The sequence below is a fragment of the Lolium rigidum genome, chromosome 5, assembly GCF_022539505.1.
Source record: "Lolium rigidum isolate FL_2022 chromosome 5, APGP_CSIRO_Lrig_0.1, whole genome shotgun sequence".
Lineage (NCBI taxonomy): Eukaryota > Viridiplantae > Streptophyta > Magnoliopsida > Poales > Poaceae > Lolium > Lolium rigidum.
This window is the reverse complement of record NC_061512.1, coordinates 122,235,918-122,254,917: the sequence shown is the minus strand read 5'-3', so window position 1 is coordinate 122,254,917 and position 19,000 is coordinate 122,235,918. Positions and strand designations below refer to the sequence as shown.

The window sequence follows — 19,000 nt, the reverse complement described above, 5'->3', positions numbered from 1 at the left end:
TGCTAAAGGGTAAGGTCCATACTTCATGAGCAGCTCATCCACCGCTCGTGGCACCAAAGTCCACCTTGTTCGGCCTGACTCGCAGTACCACAAGGGTAGCCCAGAGACAATCCTTCGATCAACGCAAACAAGTTTGGTGGGATTTCCCAAGAAGAAAAAACCATTTAAAACCTGAACTTGTAGAGATTGGGCGAATCAAACCTTAAACTCAAAATCCCTATCGTTTGGGCCCTAAATTATCTAATCCTGATCTCCTAAGCTTGTTCTCGGAAAAAAAACTAAATTAATATATATCCTCGCTCACTCTTCCCAATGTGACAGATGTCGCGGCGAGCAAGCTCGACCAATGTGGGGCGTGCGGTGGCTACAAGAATTTAGCCCTCGCTTATTCCCACCTTGTTTGTGATAGTTAGTGCGGGTTGTATTGTGCACGTGCGGGGAATGGATGAAGGATGTGTGCGAGTGTGTCTGGGAGATGATCATCCCTCTCCATGCTTGTCCACATCGAGGTTATTATCATCCTCCTACATGGATGGATAGATCGATTATTTTCTTTTTTGAGAATTCTAATGGATTGTTTGATGGAATAGAGCACCAACACAATTGTGGTGTTTTAGGCAGCCGGTTCCATCCATCCTTCGCCCCCTTCTCGGCCTTGCCGCTCGTTCTTACTAGGTCCAACTCCATGCCGCTGCTGACGACGCTAATCCCGTTCCGTCCACACCGCTTGCGATTCGGTCCGAGCTTGATGCCGCCTAGTGCCACCCCTCCTTTCTTTTTTTAGATGGGGAGGGGGCAGAGGTGGATCGGGAAGATGAACATGACACATATGCCCATTTTGTAGGTCGGGCTCTATTGAGACGGTGGGATCATCCTTTTTCCGGTGCGCCAAATATTTACAGGGTTTAATTTAGACCGGATTTAGATAGTTCAGTGTGCCGATTTCAAGTTCAGGGTACGATCTGTCCAAACTATAGGGACTGAGGTTTAAAATTGACTTTTTCCAAGCAGGAGCTGAATGGCGTAGCGCATAGCCGTTGCCCAGCGGACACGCGCCTTCAGCCTTGCCATGTGCACACTCTCATCATTACCCACCGCCGCTAAACAATTCCTCCCCGCGCCGCTCGTCAATTCGACCGTTGCCCGGCACGCGCCCGCCTCGCCTTCCCACTCCCTTCTTCTTCACGCCCTCTCTCATTCCTTCCTTCGCCAATTCAAATCCACCACCCACCACCCAGTTGTCAACGAGAAAGATCCGGCGGCGGCGATGGAGAAGTACGAGAAGCTGGAGAAGGTCGGGGAGGGCACGTACGGCAAGGTGTACAAGGCGCGGGTGGCGGGCACGGGCCAGCTGGTGGCGCTCAAGAAGACCCGCCTCGAGATGGACGAGGAGGGGATCCCGCCCACCGCGCTCCGCGAGATCTCCCTCCTCCGCCTCCTCTCCTCCTCCCTCTACGTCGTCCGCCTCCTCTCCGTCGAGCAGGTCACCAAGCCCTGCGGCAAGGCCGTGCTATACCTCGTCTTCGAGTTCCTCGACACCGACCTCAAGAAGTTCGTCGACGGCTTCCGCAAGGGGCCGTCGCCAAAGCCGCTGCCCACGCAGGTCGTCAAGGTAACAATTAGTACTAATTATTATTATACCGTGCCGTCCGTCCATCCATCACAAGAACCCAGCTTTGTGGTACCGTGTTGATGTAGGGCTGTACTGCTGTTTGATTTAGCTCAGATCGGTCTCCCACGGTACGGTACTACTGAAACCGGTCGCCATGAAATTAAAATTGACGTCTTTGTGGGTTCAAGTTCACTAGGACCAACAAACCCCTCTGCACTTTTATTCAGATTACAAACTGCATTTTTCGGACAAACAGATCTGAGATCGGTGCAGATTTAAACAGGCCGTAAAAGAATCGGATCAACATATACGAACCTAATGCATTCATGCTTGCAACTATGGTGGCCTGAAATTTTCATGGAAAGAAAGGGTGTGTGCATATACAGTTGCCAAACACCTACTAGGATTCTAGGAATGTAGACTGTCAACATTAATCTCACCTTGGTGGGTGATATTGGCCAATTCATGCATTTTGTTTCACATTGAGAAATGAGGATGGTATAGGTCGTAGTTCCACAGAGAAATTTTAAAGCGTTGATCGATGAAGGTGAGAACATATCATAGAAGAATCAGATGAAACATACCAACTGATGATTCAGGCTTTCAACTATATAGGTCTAGTTAATTATTCGTCGAAAGCAAGGGTGTGCGTGTACACTCGTGCATATACAGTTGAAAAAGACCAATCAGAAATGTAAACTGATAACATTGCAGGCTTGCAGAACCTTCCTAGTGCTGTTCACTCCTTAGTTTCTACTTTCGTAGCCAAATTGAGAAATGTTCCTCATGTCCAATGTAAGAGAATGATGTGCTTCCTTCAAAGACAGATACGGAGTGCCATTGTTGCTTCCTTAGAAACTCTTTACTTTTGTCCAGACTAAAGTTTCTTCATGCGCAAGACGGTTTGCGGCCACAGTTGTCGCAGGAACTCGGCTCTAATATTGCGTAGCAGGCCCGGGCCGACGGGAGTGCGGCCCGTGCGGCCGCACAGGGCCCCAAAATTTTGGGGGCCCAGAATTTCGAAACGGGCCTCCTACATAGAGTATTGAATTTTACTTCGAATGCAGACCACGAAAGTAACGTAGTTCAGCTGGCTGTGCGCGTTCCAAGTTGTTATCCACGAGGTTGCAAGTTCGAATCACGAACCAGTGCCCGTTTGCTGTTACTATATTTTCTTTTTCTTTTTTCTGTTATGCATTTATAAATCACACTATACCTGCTAAAAGGTTGCACGTTCAAAACCCATTAGCAGCGCGCCTCTTTTTACTTTTTTTCTTTGGTTTTTTCTACTATTCTAATTGATGCCTATGATACAAATACTTAACTATTTATTTTATTAGCATTGAATATTAGAAAAGCTTCATTTATTTATATTCTCATTGATGATTGATGCCTATGATACAAATACTACTTTTGAAAAGCCGCATTTATAAATCAAACTATACATACTTTTGAAATAAATTTCTAGTTCAAGTCAAAGATGTCAGAAACTTCGTGCTTTGATATCTTGACTTCTCATATTCAAATTAAACAATTAACTAACACGCAAAAAATATTGCGGTTTTAATTTATAGAGACTGACGTAAATTTGACATATGGCTATTGTATTTCTCTTCGTGGGGTAGTTTTTAATAGGCTTATCTATATACATATACTTTTTTGGGATGGTTTTACATGCATCAAAACCATTAGATATATGTCTTTTTTTAGGACCATCAGCCCGGTCGGGTTTTTAAAAAATATATGCTTTCTTTTGAAACTATTTTTAAGATAGTATTATCAGGAGTTTAAAATCTATGGGCGTCGAGAGTAGTTTTTCAGCTTGGACGTCCACTTAAGACATATAATTGTTATAATTGTTTATTAGTTATATTTTTCTAGTGAGATTGGGGCCCATTTTAAATTTTCGCACAGGGCCCCGGATTTTGCCGGCCCAGCCCTGTTGCGTAGAATGCATGTTTATCCACCAGTTCCTTTTCATATATATTTCTCTCTCCATACACATGCTCCTGGGCACGACCATGTACCCTGCACTCCGTGTTATTACTTGATTACTTCTATATGAAAATGACAACGAGTAACTTTTTTCACCTCCTTGTAGAGTTTCTTGTACCAGCTATGCAAAGGAACTGCGCATTGCCATGCCCATGGTGTCCTTCACCGGTTAGACTTCAGTTCTGTGGGTTTTTTTTTTTTTTGCTGAACATGTCAGCCCTGTACACCATTGCATTTGTAGCAGTGTCATTTATGCTATCCTTCTTGATTTGTAGGGATTTAAAGCCACAAAATTTGCTGGTTGACAAGGAGAAAGGGTTACTGAAAATTGCAGATCTTGGGCTAAGTAGAGCTTTTACTGTTCCAATGAAAAGTTACACCCATGAGGTACTGCTATTCATCCAGACATTTCTCCTGAGCATGCTCTTGTATGTTCCTTATTCATGTTCTCTGTTTTGTAGATTGTGACGCTCTGGTATAGAGCTCCTGAAGTTTTACTTGGCGCGACACATTACTCAACTAGTGTTGACATTTGGTCCATTGGTTGCATCTTTGGTAAGCCAATTACAGTTAGCCTTTGATTTTTGTTAGTTTGTTACTTAATCTCTCGTCCTTGTATTGAGAACTAAAAACACATTCTATGCACATCCTACAGAACAAAATACAATATGAGATGATTTGTCACACTTGAGTACAGTTTGTCGAGGAGAAAAACAGTTTAGCTTATCTTACATCAAACAGAGTAAAATTATAAACAAACCAACAAAATGATCGATCTGTTCCAATAATTGTGAAGTTTTTAGCGTGCATCTTGTCTAGGATAGGGGTAAAGAAACATCTGATAAGTATTATACTTGCATGCTTTCGTTTTAAATCGAAGTAAGCTCCAGTTTCCAGTAATCCTCGCTCCTCAGTTCTTTGAATTATTGTCCAGTCAAATAAACATAAACATATTATACTTCTGATTGAAGTTTTTCCTTGCTTTTCTTGACTAAATCTTATATGTGCTTATCAAGGTCTTCCCATTATGATATTGTAACTTTCTATTACAGCTGAAATGGTCAGAAGACAAGCTCTTTTTCCTGGTGACTCGGAGTTGCAACAGCTGCTTCACATTTTCAGGTAATTTTACTGCTGCTCTGCATAAGTACCACAATAGTATGTTATATGCCTAGTTGATCATGGTAGACTGTTCTGTCCATTATACCCGCTTCAATTTGTAAAATGATCGAAGTACTTGTTAGTATACCATCTGAGAGTTTATTCATCTTGTATGCGTCCTGTCAATTTATAATAACTGGAATGCTATGTGTGACTAAAATTTGCTTCTGAAAAGGTTGTTGGGAACTCCTACTGAAGATCAGTGGCCTGGAGTATGTTCTCTGAGAGACTGGCACGAATATCCACGCTGGCAGGCACAGAGTTTGGCACGTGCTGTTCCAACATTGGAGCCTGAAGGACTTGACCTGTTATCGGTAAATTACGAGACTGATATAAAATGCTATAATTTCTTATCAGTAAGAGAAATAAATAATATGCTTCACGATAAGAAGGGGCCTTCTTGGCAAGTCAACAAGATAAATTGATACTGTGCTCCAGAATTAATATTCATCCTAAGTTCTATCTTCAACTCTACATATTTCAAGTTATTTTGCTTGGTGATCCAGCATTATGTAATAGGGGTCTCTCATCTTAAACAAGATCTGAGCTGATAGTTTGTTTGTCTGTTCTACTGCAGAAAATGATTCAGTTTGATCCAGCAAATAGGATCTCAGCTAAAGCCGCCATGGACCATCGCTACTTCGACAGCCTCGACAAGTCCCAGTTCTAGCTGTTGCTGTCTTGTGCCTTGGCGATGAAGCGGGGAAATTTGCTTGCCATCTAGGCAACCTGATCTTAAGTTATCAGCTAACAGTTTTGTTAGTGAGCGTATAACCGATGTGCCTATCTTTTTATGTGATTGTTATATGGATTCGTTACTTCGAAACCTGAACTGCCACTCAGTAAACAATTCAGTTGCTTTGCGATGTTATCTCATTTTCTGCCGATGTTCTTATTTATCGTCTGGTAATCTTTTTTGTCTTTGAGGTTGGAGCCTGAACTGCCACTCAGTAAACCTGATCTTAAGTTATCAGCTAAAAGTTTGGAGGATCTTTCTCCATCTTGGTACTAGTTGGTACTGATGTGTGCTTGTTTGGCACCTGGACATTACATCCTCCCGGTAAAGAGCGATACAGATTACAGTAGGGCGGTAGTAATCCCTCCCGTTCACAGTTGGTTTGTATTTCAGATTTAGTAAAAATTGAACTTTGTAAAGTTTCAGTAAATATTTTAGAAAAAATATCAAAATATTTTAGAATTGTTATAAACTATATTTTTATACTATATGTCTTTGATATTATGGTTGTTGATACTTTTTCTATATTTGTTGTTAAATTTGACAAAGTTTGACTTTGATTAAATCTAGAACGCAAACTAAATAAAAACGGAGGGAGTATCCTCGGCATGTCGATGTGAGGTAAGTTGTCAAGTGGGATACCATTTTAATTTTTTTCAGAAAATTTTGAGACTAAAATTTGCACTAAAAAACCAAAATGAATTAGAATTAATATTTAGGCAGGATCTCACTTAGGTCTCTATCAACAGGGTCTCAGATTCCTGATTTTGAGGGCCTTTGGGTTTTTCTTTGCCTCTGATGGGAAGCTGGCATGTAAACATGCGTGTGGTTGCGGAATAGACCGATGGCCATACATGTCTCTCTATGGCCAGTTGAGTTAGCCTGCAACATATGTGGGCCTCCAATATGGAGGAATGGGTCAGCCTACAATTTCTGAGATTTTGTCTTGTTTTGAGAAATCGCTAATTTACATGAAAAACACACAGAAACCACGAGAAACATCGACATGTGACACTTGTCCATAAACATTTGTGGAAAACCCTCAGAAAAGGAAAATGTAGGAACCCTAAGAAAATAAAAATTACAACTATGACCATGGAATTTCCTTAACTGTCATCGTCACCTCTCGCCGTCGTCAGATTCAATGAAGCACCTTCTCCCTCACGGGCTTTGTGACTCAAATAAGAGGATAATATACCCACACCCGGCGAAGCCTATGCCATTGTGGCACATTGACAAGGGATCATCCTCATGCTCCCCACGACCTTGGTCCGATGCTTGCTACCGCCGGATATGTCGCCCTCTAGCTGCTTTCCATGCTCTTGGACTGTTGACCACTCTTGCACGTCAACGGAATTGCTAGAGATGACAACCGCCACACCACCACCGAAGAACAACATATTCAACTCATCTCCAATGCAACGAAAGACGATTCCCACAAGTCCCTCAACCTCGTTGTTAGGGACGATGTCGAGATGGAGCTGGCACATAGGAAACCGATTCCCGGTCAGCATCACCTCCATCGACGCGTCATGATGGAGCACACAAATCCCAACCCCAACTGAGCAACCGCCACACCTCCATCGAAACTTGTTCAACCACTGATTCCCCAAGAGATTTCCAATGCATTGTATGAATGATATGAGTTGGATTGAGCTACATCTGGGCATGGGCAGCCCGGCCCGGCCCAAAAATCCCGGGCCGGGCCGGGTCGGGCTTGCACTTCGGGCCGGGCTCAGGCCTTCATTTTCGTGCATTTTAGCCTAGTCGGGCCGGGCTTCTCGGGCCGGGCCAGGCTTTTTGCTCGTTCGGGCCAGGTTCGGGCTTAAATTACAGGTCCGACGGTCGGGCCGGGCCTAGCTCGAGCCTGACTTTTTACCCGCGGGCTTTTTTAAGCCCGGCCCGAAGCCCGGCCCGGCCCGAACTTTGCCTAGGTGTAGATTGAGCACAGAATCAAGTTTCGGGTTTCGCCTTGCAGATATAACCCTCTAATAGTAGATTTGTTACTATTGACTCAAAGCTATAACAAGAAGACTACGTCTTCAACCGTGTTCCATCTTCGGATTTCTGCAAGTACGCCAGCTAGCTCCTTTCTTGAAGAAAGCATATGCGCCCTAATTCTTGAACCCCTACTTTCTCCAGTTCCTTCGAGGGGTCGTCTTTAACCTGGCTAAAGAAAATATTGAGACTATGTTCCTATGTATACCAGATAAACATATTAGTCTCTTTAAGTGTATTGTCATCAATCATACAAAATCTACTTATGAGGGCAATAGTTGCACTTTAACCCTAGACAACGGCCCGAGCTCGACACCGATGTCTCCCACCATGACATTTGCACATGTTAGAGGCTTTTGATTACAAATTGATGCAGGAGCTTGATCTGGGGACAACGCCTTCAAGAAGGAAGAACACACTCACCCACTTCATCAGATTTAGCATGTGACGACTAAGAAAAAAATCATCTTGATGTTTGGTCCAACCAGATGTCTTTCGTGCTAATTCAAGTCGGGCGGGGTTCGAAATCAACCCATGCTCTCTCCATATTACAAATAGCTGGTGTCTTGGATAGTACATAGTCTTCAATATTTTATGTATAAAACACGATATGTAGCATATCATGGATATACAAGTTTGAGTAAAATCTAAACACACGACTTTCATGTTCTCAATTCAAATATATGAAACAATGTGTGTAGCTCAATGCAAAGTATGGTTGATATGGAGGTCAACCTTGAGGGGATCCTTTATGTTCAAATATTTGAAGATCATATTTAAAAGTTTCAAAAGATACTGGTAAAGAAACTGGATGTTTTCGGTGATGCCTAATAGCGTGCAAAATCTACACGGACATACATTATATTCTAGCCTACACAAAAATGACCAAAGTGTGAATCTGACTATATGCGAATAATGCACATTTCAAAATTATATAATTTTTATCATATTTTCCTCGTTTTTGGGTAGCCTAAATTATAGATAATTTCACTTTGTGATCACGCTTGTACGATACGGTCATGACCACGTCCAAACTTTTTTTTGGAATGCTTTGGAACTTGTAAATAAAATTTTAATTTTTTTAAATAATAAGTGGCTACTTTTTTTTTGGAATGCTTTGGAACTTGTAAATAAAATTTTACTTTTTTTAAATAATAAATGGCTCCCTATAGCTGGGCTGTTTTTCGTATGTGGATTAGGGTGTGTTTGATTCAAAGAATTTGCATAGAAAATTTGTAGGATTAAATCATATAGGTAATTTTCGTATAGGATTGATTTTCATAGGATTTTTTTCTAATAAATTATTTACACTAATTTCATATGAAATCTAACATTCGCTCGTACCCCTTTTTGAGTATCATTTGTTTTCCTGTAACAAAATCAAATAAAATTTGATTCGTATGAATAAGTTCTTGTAGGATTGTAGTAGCCATACCAATGCAATCCTACGGTTTTTTTTAATCAACAGGGATCGCTCCTCATCTCCATTTCATTGACATGAAGCATAACAACCTAGCACAAACCAAAACAAACAGAAAAAGAAGGCACCTTGCTAGTGTTTAAAGGAGGTTTTCTTGCATGTACTACCAGATCTAGCATTTTACGCTAACAAACAAGGGGATTCCTAAACACCGGCTATTACAAACCAGGAGGAGACCCAAAGCTAGTAGGATTAAGAGACCGGGTGAGGAGGGTTAACCTCGGCAATGTCCATAAGTATGAACATGGGTTTTCAGGAAAGAGATGTCAAATAAACTAGGTATCCGGTGAAAACAAGATGAAGGCTAAATTCGCTGAGATTATACTGGAATTAGGGTTTGCACAATGCGTATGGTTACAAGAGTTTTTGATGCCCTCCCCGGCGAATCCTCCTAGCCCTTATATAGTGGGCTAGGTCTCAGAGTCCATATCCGGGTCGGTTACAATGATCTATGTCAGTTTACCCGATATAGGTAATACTTGCCTAATTTCGTATAGTTCCTATCCTTGGACTCTTCTTGCGCCTTGTATGCTCCTTCCTGGATCCGCACCAGGGTTGGTTATATCTAGTATCCAATATAGTATACCCATGACACCGAATTATTTTTTAGACACATGGCTCCCCATGGTCAGAAGAGGCCCTCCTTTTTTCCTTGAGCTCATCACCACGTGCACCGTCTCCGCCTTCTCCGGGTGCTCCTTTAGGTAGCACTCCGTTGCACGTCCACAATAAGGAGTATAGGAGGTGGCGTCCGAAAGAAGATATCCATTCGAAGGATGGTAGGCTCCTCATTTTCTGAACAGGACAACCTTGAATTGATATACAAGATCCTAGGACTGGTCCTTGAAAGGTACTCGCTATATCCTCAGATATGAAAGAACTGTCCCCCACACATGTTTCATAGAAATCCAACCTTTCGTTTAAACACCAAATTGTTCCTATTATTCCATATGCTCTAGACTACAACAGATGCATGAAACAACATTGAATTGCAAATATCTTTTGTTGCATAGCCATTTTGAAGCAAGAGTTAGAAAGTCTGTAACCATCACACTAAATACTTTATTTACCTTTGACCATAACAACCTAGATACTAAGCATTCAATGAACATGTGAATAACAGACTCAATTTCAGGTTTTGGAATACCTCTGTGTCCTAGGTTATCTCTAGTCATAACCTTATTTTGGGATAGCAGCCAAAATAAGATTTGTACTCTAGGTGGAATTTTCAAATTCCAAACACGGGTAGGAAAATTGGTTGCACTCCTCTATAATTGATAATAGAATATAAGGATTTAGGTGAATAAACCCCACCAGGTTCATACTTCCAGATAAGCTAGTCATCCTCACTAGAGTAAATAATATTTTTAGTAATCTCTTTAATTTCTAACCACATGTCCATCATATTGGTGGTAAAGGTTCTCCTAAAATCACACTTTAATTGATGCCCATCCCAAAGCTCAACAACAGTTTTCATATGTTGATTCACCACAAAATATATGTCCCAATATTGTATGGCGAGGGGGCATTAACAAACTAGGTGTCTTCCCAAAATCTCACTAAACTACCATTACCTTTTTTCCATTTGTATCCAAATTTAACAGCTCTAGAAATCCACATCATTCCCTTCTAAAAAACAGAGGGATTCAAATCCTGACAACATAGAATATTAGGGTTTTTGTATTATACTTGTCATCTACCACTCTTCTAGAGAATACCCTGACCTTGTATATATCTTAACCCAGGAACCCACTAGGAAGATATTTAGATCTTGTAGATTTGGGATGCCAAGGCCGCCAACTCTTTGCTCATACACACAGAGGGCTAGTTGCCTAGGTGAATCTTCTTGTTGCCCTCTAAATCATCCCATGCACATACAATTAGCTAGTAGGGTATTAATAAGATCTAGTGCCCATTTTGAGAACTTAAAGAAGAATAACATGTATATAGGGATACTAGACATAACAGTTTGAATAATAATTCTCTTTGCTTCAGAGGAGAGCAACTTCCCCCTCCAACCTTCCATTCTACTCAACAAGCTATCAACAAGGAGTTGTAAATCTTCCCTCTTAAGTTCATTGAAATGTAAAGGAAGTCCTAAGTATTTAACAGGAAATTGCCCAGCCACACGTTGGAAAATTTCTAGGAAGGGCATACATTCCTGAGATTACATATTAATGGTCATTAACTCACTTTTATGATAGTTAATCTTCATTCCAGACAGTTGTTCAAAGCATGTAAGAGTCCATTTTAGGTTAATAGAATTTCTTTCATCTCTCTCTCTCTACAAACAGAAGGGTGCCATCTGCATATTGTAGGCTAAGAACACCCTCAAGGATTAAGTGTGGACAAAGACCTCTAATTAAACCACAGTTTGATCCCTTAATTAACATTTCTGAAAACACATCAACCACAAAATTAGGCCTTTCACAATGGGAGATTCTTAGCACGGTATCATAGGCAAATTTCTTATGTGGCAAATTTCTTATGGACGAGTATCTTAACTAAGATACAACCCTTGCATGGAGTCATAGGCAAAAAAGAGTGAATGACTGAAAGTTCAGAGATGGTAAACCTAGAGGGGGGGTGAATAGGTTTCTACAGATTTTAATTCTTTCTTTGCAATATTAGGCTTTGCGGAATATAAAGATGAGCCTAATGCAAACTAGGTGAAACAACCTATATGAGGATACAAGTAACTCAAGCACGAAGGCTCTCACACGCAGTTATATCACAAGTAAGGAGTTCGGTTAGAGATAACCGATAGCACGCGGAGACGAGGATGTATTCCCGTGTTCCCTTTCTTTGCAAGAAGGTACGTCACGTTTGGAGGAGTCGAGGTCCCACGAAGGATTCCCCGCGCCACGAAGGCTCACCCTATTCTCCGGAGCCTATCCCACGAAGGAATAGCTCACTCACTTGTGGTAGACTTTGAGGTAGCCTCCAAACCTTCACAATCTTGTCGTGAGCAAATCCACAGCCCGGATGCTTCCGGACCACTCTTGCCCACCTAGGGTTTCCAAGGAACCCTAGAGAGCAAGCTTCTTGATGAATACAAGGGGGAATGAGATTTGGCTTGGTAGAACAAGTAGATCGGGTCCTCCTCTATCGTTTCCCGGAGGGATTTGAGTTTGGGTGGAGGAGGAGGGAGATCTGAGGCTTTTGGTGTTTCTAGCAATGGAGTATGAGAGAGAGAGCTCAAGAACAGCTTGTAGTGTAGTGCCTAAGCTTTCAGAGGTAGGAGAAGGGCTATTTATAGTGTCACTTGAAATATGGCCGTTGCTCACTTGACGCATCAGCTTTCTCCCGAGAATCCCGGTCAACCGGACCACAGACCGGAGCGTTCGGCACAGAGGCCGGTCGGACCGGACCAGGGACCGGACCCGCCGGTCCAAACCGGGCGGCAGACCGGACCCCAACCGGAGCCTCGAAATGTCGCGCAGTACTCCCACCGGTTGCTGTCAGCGCAGAGCCCGGTTGGCGCCGGGGCGCCCAGTCGAGGGCCCGGTCAGACCGGGCAAGAGACCGGACCCACCGGTCCAAACCGGGCGGCAGACCGGACCCCGACCAAGGGCATCTCCGTGTCTTCCAGTACGTCGCCCGGAAGGCGTCAGCGCAGGGGCCGGTTGGCGCCGGAGCGCTCGGCCCGGCGCCTGGTCGACCGGGCGGCAGACCGGAGCATGCCGGCGCACGGGCCGGTCCAACCGGGCCTGTGACCGGCTGCCTGCTGTAGACCCCTTTTTGATTGTTGTCGAAGTGGGGGGTCTCCTTTAGCCTTCTTGTTCCTTTGATACACCATTTATGCCTCTTTGGCTAATACCTGGGATTATCCTTACAAACATGTATTAGGCCAAATACTCTAGCACGGTGTCATTGTTACCAAAATAATGGATAAGGGTAAAATACCCTTACAATCTCCCCCTTTTTGGTATACGATGACAAACCGAGCTAGAGTCACATAGAGATATTATGATAAGCTCTAAACCTTGATTCCATATAAGATATTATGACAGCTCCCCCATAATGTGTGCACTTGGAGAATTTGTGTTTGAATGCAAAGTGCACCATTTGTGGAACATGAGAAGCTCCCCCAATATCTTTAGGAAACAAGCATGGTATGGACATGTATATCAAGATATATAAGCATAAAGCATGATCATCCTAATAGAGTGATTAAGCATACAAATACTCGTCCATACACGAATTATTCAAAGTAGCAAATGGTTCTTGAGAAAGCAAAGCAAATAAGCACAAGCCATATAAGAATCAAATAAAGCAACACCCATGGCTTGTGACAACCAAAGAACCCCGTGGTCCTAGACTCTACTCTCTTCTCCCCCTTTGGCATCGTAACACCAAAAAGGCGAAGAAAAGAGGAGAGATGCTAGCGCACCCATCAGTAGAACTCATTCCCAGTGGAATATGAGCCCTCGCCATCATCATCCACATCCTCATCACCTGCATCCTCTTCATCATCATCAGCATCAGCAGGGGCACGAGCAGTCCTAGGAGGAAGGCCACCATGAGCATACATGGAGAGGTCGAAGTTCTGAAATATCTCATCAGTAATGGGAGGTATCTCCCAAGCAGGTGCAACCACAGGCTCCATCTCAGGGTCAGAAGGAGGAACAAGGGCATTCCTTGCAGCCATGAACTCATTTTGTCGCCTCCGTGTCTCCTGGTTCAAAGCAAGACTCTAATGTGCGACATCATTGGTGTTCTTGCACATTTGCCACAAGCTTGAGAAGAAGCGAGAGGCACCGCGCTTGGGGCGCCTAGAGTAGCTGGAGCTAGCATCATGATCATGGCGTTCCTTGAAACGGCGCTCAGAGGGCATCATGGCAGGGACTTCCGGACGTGTGTCCTGAACGGGGAACTTGAATGGTTCCATGATGATCCTTTGATCTAGCGTGTTGTTGGGAGGAAGTACTATCTTGTTGATGAGCCGCTGAACGTACTGAGCATAGTTGGGAGTCATGCGGCCCAGAACAGAGCGCTTCAGCTCACAGTGAATGAGATCACAGCCATCAATTTTCCTTATGTTGTCAAGATGGCAATAGTACATCAGATTCAGATGGTAGTTCCTGACTTCACTGGTGTCGCCTGACTTGCTGATGAGACTCTCACGGAACATCTTGTAAAGTACAAGATAAGAGTAGTACATCCCAGAGATAGTGGGAGGCCCAGCTGTAGGGTTCGGGGGATAGCAAAAGGAAATGTCACCTTTAGCGAGCTTAGGCCGAGAATGAATCTTGAACCCTTGAGCAAGGCCACCACCAAAACCCATGGCGTCACAGAACTGAGTATAGGTGCATGAGTACTTCTCTTTGCCAGTCATCCAAGTCATAGTGCGATCCTCATCATCATGGAAGAATACAGTGCAATGAAATTGACGGACAAGAAGGGGACAATAGGTGCCTTCTCTTTGGTCAACATCGGGCTTCAGGCACACAAGATCATATAGTCCCAAACCCTTCAAGGTATCAACCACAAAGCGGTATTTGGTGGCTTCATGCAAGGCAAGCTCTTCAGTGTTGATGGCCTTGGGCATCACAATGGCACCATTCTTCATACACTCTCTAGTGTTGTAGAAATCTTCCCATAGGCTTGCTTGAGTCTTGGTCCAGAAGAACCTGTCCCCACCAGTGTAAGTCCTTTGCACAAAGCGATATGGATTTTCCTTCCTCACACTTTGCCAATCACCAAGATGTGTTGTGCCCACTGATGGCGTGTATTTCACACGTTCGTTGGGCAACCCCAAGAGGAAGGTATGATGCGCACAGCAGCAAGTTTTCCCTCAGAAAGAAACCAAGGTTTATCGAACCAGGAGGAGCCAAGAAGCACGTTGAAGGTTGATGGCGGCGAGATGTAGTGCGGCGCAACACCGGGGATTCCGGCGCCAACGTGGAACCTCGCACAACACAACCAAAGTACTTTGCCCCAACGAAACAAGTGAGGTTGTCAATCTCACCGGCTTGCTCGTAACAAAGGATTAACCGTATTGTGTGGAAGATGATTGTTTGCAGAGAAAACAGTAGAACAAGTATTGCGATAGATTGTATTTCAAGTAAAGAGAATTGGACCGGGGTCCACAGTTCACTAGAGGTGTCTCTCCCATAAGACGAACAAGCATGTTGGGTGAACAAATTACAGCTTGGGCAATTGACAAATAAAGAGAGCATGACAATGCACATACATATCATGATGAGTATAGTGAGATTTAATTGGGCATTACGACAAAGTACATAGACCGCCATCCAACCGCATCTATGCCTAAAAAGTCCACCTTCAGAGTTATCATCCGAACCCCTCCAGTATTAAGTTGCAAAGCAACAGTACAATTGCATTAAGTATGGTGCGTAATGTAACTAGTGACTACATCCTTGAACATAGCACTAATGTTTTATCCCTAGTGGCAACAAGACAACACAACCTTAGAACTTTCTCATCATCGTCCTGGTGTCAATGCAGCATGAACCCACTATCGAGCATAAGTACTCCCTCTTGGAGTTAAAAGTAAAAACTTGGCCGAGCCTCTACTAGTAACGGAGAGCATGCAAGATCATAAATAACACATAAGCATAACTTTGATAATCAACATAACAAGTATTCTCTATTCATCGGATCCCAACAAACGCAACATATAGAATTACGTGATAGATGATCTTGATCATGATAGGCAGCTCACAAGATCCGACAATGATAGCACAATGGGGAGAAGACAACCATCTAGCTACTGCTATGGACCCATAGTCCAGGGGTAGACTACTCACACATCACACCGGAGGCGACCATGGCGGCGTAGAGTCCTCCGGGAGATGATTCCCCCTCTCCGGCAGGGTGCCGGAGGCGATCTCCCGGATCCCCCGAGATGGGATCGGCGGCGGCGGCGTCTCCGGAAGGTTTTCCGTATCGTGGCTCTCGGTATCGGGGGTTTCGTCACGGAGGCTTTAAGTAGGCGAAAGGGCAAGTCGAGAGGGGGCACGGGGGCCCCGGATGACGAGGCGGCGCGGCCGGGGGGGGGCCGCGCCGCCCTAGGGTTTGGCTCCCCCGTGGCCCCACTTCGTTTCGTCTTCGGACTTCCGGAAGCTTCGTGGAAAAATAGGCCCCCGGGCGTTGATTTCGTCCAATTCCGAGAATATTTCCTTACTAGGATTTCGAAACCAAAAACAGCGAGTAAAACAAGAATCGGCACTTCGGCATCTTGTTAATAGGTTAGTTCCGGAAAATGCACGAATATGACATAAAGTGTGCATAAAACATGTAGATAACATCAATAATGTGGCATGGAACATAAGAAATTATCGATACGTCGGAGACGTATCAGCATCCCCAAGCTTAGTTCTCGCTCGTCCCGAGCGAGGTAAAACGATAACACGGATAATTTCCGGAGTGACATGCCATCATAATCTTGATCATACTATTTGTAAAGCATATGTAGTGAATGCAGCGATCAAAACAATGTATATGACATGAGTAAACAAGTGAATCATATAGCAAAGACTTTTCATGAATAGCACTTCAAGACAAGCATCAATAAGTCTTGCATAAGAGTTAACTCATAAAGCAATAATTCAAAGTAAAGGTATTGAAGCAACACAAAAGAAGATTAAGTTTCAGCGGTTGCTTTCAACTTGTAACATGTATATCTCATGGATATTGTCAACATAGAGTAATATAATAAGTGCAATAAGCAAGTATGTAGGAATCAATGCACAGTTCACACAAGTGTTTGCTTCTTGAGGTGGAGAGAAATAGGTGAACTGACTCAACATTGAAAGTAAAAGAATAGTCCTCCATAGAGGAAAAGCATCGATTGCTATATTTGTGCTAGAGCTTTGATTTTGAAAACATGAAACAATTTTGTCAACGGTAGTAATAAAGCATATGCATCATGTAAATTATATCTTATAAGTTGCAAGCCTCATGCATAGTGTACCAATAGTGCCCGCACCTTGTCCTAATTAGCTTGGACTACCTGGATTATCACCGCAATACATATGCTTTAACCAAGTTTCACAAAGGGGTACCTCTATGCCGCCTGTACAAAGGTCTAAGGAGAAAGCTCGCATTTGGATTTCTCGCTTTTGATTATTCTCAGCTTAGACATCCATACCGGGACAACATAGACAACAGATAATGGACTCCTCTTTTAATGCTTTAAGCATTTGACAACAATTAATTCTTTTCTCATTAGAGATTTGAGGATGTTTGTCCAAAACTGAAACTTCCACCATGAATCATGGCTTTAGTTAGCGGCCCAATGTTCTTCTCTCACAATATGCATGCTCAAACCATTCAACTCTAAAAAAGCATAGCAACTCACATGAAATTCAACAATGAGTTGATGGCGTTCCCCAGTAAACATGGTTATCGCACAACAAGCAACTTAATAAGAGATAAAGTGCATAATTACATATTCAATACCACAATAGTTTTTAAGCTATTTGTCCCATGAGCTATATATTGCAAAGGTGAATGATGGAATTTTAAAGGTAGCACTCAAGCAATTTACTTTGGAATGGCGGAAAAATACCATGTAGTATAGGTAGGTATGGTGGACACAAATGGCATAGTGGTTGGCTCAAGTATTTTGGATGTATGAGAAGTATTCCCTCTCGATACAAGGTTTAGGCTAGCAAGGCTTATTAGAAACAAACACAAGGATGAACCGGTGCAGCAAAACTCACATAAAAGACATATTGAAAACATTATAACACTCTACACCGTCTTCCTTGTTGTTCAAACTCAATACTAGAAATTATCTAGACCTTAGAGAAACCAAATATGCAAACCAAATTTTAGCATGCTCTATGTATTTCTTCATTAATGGGTGCAAAGCATATGATGCAAGGGCTTAAACATGAGCACAACAATTGCCAAGTATCACATTACCCAAGACATTTATAGCAATTACTACATGTATCATTTTCCAATTCCAACCATATAACAATTTAACGAAGAAGAAACTTCGCCATGAATACTATGAGTAGAAACCAAGGACATACTTGTCCATATGCTACAGCGGAGCGTGTATCTCTCCCATAAAGTGAATGTTAGGATCCATTTTATTCAAACAAAACAAAAACAAAAACAAACCGACGCTCCAAGCAAAAGCACATAAGATGTGATGGAATAAAAATATAGTTTCAGGGGAGGAACCCGATAATGTTGTCGATGAAGAAGGGGATGCCTTGGGCATCCCCAAGCTTAGACGCTTGAGTCTTCTTGATATATGCAGGGGTGAACCACCGGGTGCATCCCCAAGCTTAGAGCTTTCACTCTCCTTGATCATGTTGCATCATACTCCTCTCTTGATCCTTGAAAACTTCCTCCACACCAAACTCGAAACAACTCATTAGAGGGTTAGTGCATAATATAAATTGACATATTCAGAGGTGACACAATCATTCTTAACACTTCTGGACATTGCATAATGCTACTGGACATTAGTGGATCAAAGAAATTCATCCAACATAGCGAAAGAGGCAATGCGAAATAAAAGGCAGAATCTGTCAAAACAGAACAGTTCGTATTGACGAATTTTAAAATGGCACCAGACTTGCTCAAATGAAAATGCTCAAATTGAATGAAAGTTGCATACATATCTGAGGATCATGCACGTAAATTGGCATAATTTTCTGAGCTACCTACAGGGAGGTGGACCCAGATTCGTGACAGCAAAGAAATCTGGAACTGTGCAGTAATCCAAATCTAGTACTTACTTTTCTATCAACGGCTTAACTTGGCACAACAAAACACAAAACTAAGATAAGGAGAGGTTGCTACAGTAGTAAACAACTTCCAAGACACAAATATAAAACAAAGTACTGTAGCAAAATAACACATGGGTTATCTCCCAAGAAGTTCTTTCTTTATAGCCATTAAGATGGGCTCAGCAGTTTTAATGATGCACTCGCAAGAAATAGTATTTGAAGCAAAAGAGAGCATCAAGAGGCAAATTCAAAACACATTTAAATCTAACATGCTTCCTATGCATGGGAATCTTGTAAATAAA

General features: G+C 42.8%; 1 protein-coding gene across 3 annotated transcripts; it reads left to right on the top strand.

Moving 5' to 3' along the window:
* Nucleotides 1-1,267: 1,267 nt before the first annotated feature.
* LOC124653250 (cyclin-dependent kinase B1-1-like) lies at nt 1,268-5,438 on the top strand. 3 transcript variants are annotated; one of them, XM_047192322.1, is made up of 8 exons: nt 1,268-1,396; nt 1,562-1,612; nt 3,714-3,775; nt 3,883-3,994; nt 4,069-4,162; nt 4,660-4,729; nt 4,944-5,082; nt 5,346-5,438. In XM_047192322.1, exons 1-8 carry the CDS (start codon nt 1,268-1,270, stop codon nt 5,436-5,438), a joined length of 750 nt encoding a protein of 249 aa, XP_047048278.1. The 3 variants fall into 3 exon arrangements, with proteins under 3 accessions (XP_047048278.1, XP_047048277.1, XP_047048276.1); XM_047192321.1 differs by having other exon boundaries at nt 1,268-1,612; nt 4,660-4,711; XM_047192320.1 differs by having other exon boundaries at nt 1,268-1,612.
* The last annotated feature ends 13,562 nt before the right edge of the window (nt 5,439-19,000 follow it).

Coding starts and splice junctions, on each gene's coding strand:
- LOC124653250 (XM_047192320.1), top strand. CDS start 1,268: ATGGAGAAGTACGAGAAGCTGGAGAAGGTCGGGGAGGGCACGTACGGC. Junction 1,613..3,713: donor TGCCCACGCAGGTCGTCAAG/GTAACAATTAGT, acceptor ACCTCCTTGTAG/AGTTTCTTGTACCAGCTATG. Junction 3,776..3,882: donor GCCCATGGTGTCCTTCACCG/GTTAGACTTCAG, acceptor CTTGATTTGTAG/GGATTTAAAGCCACAAAATT.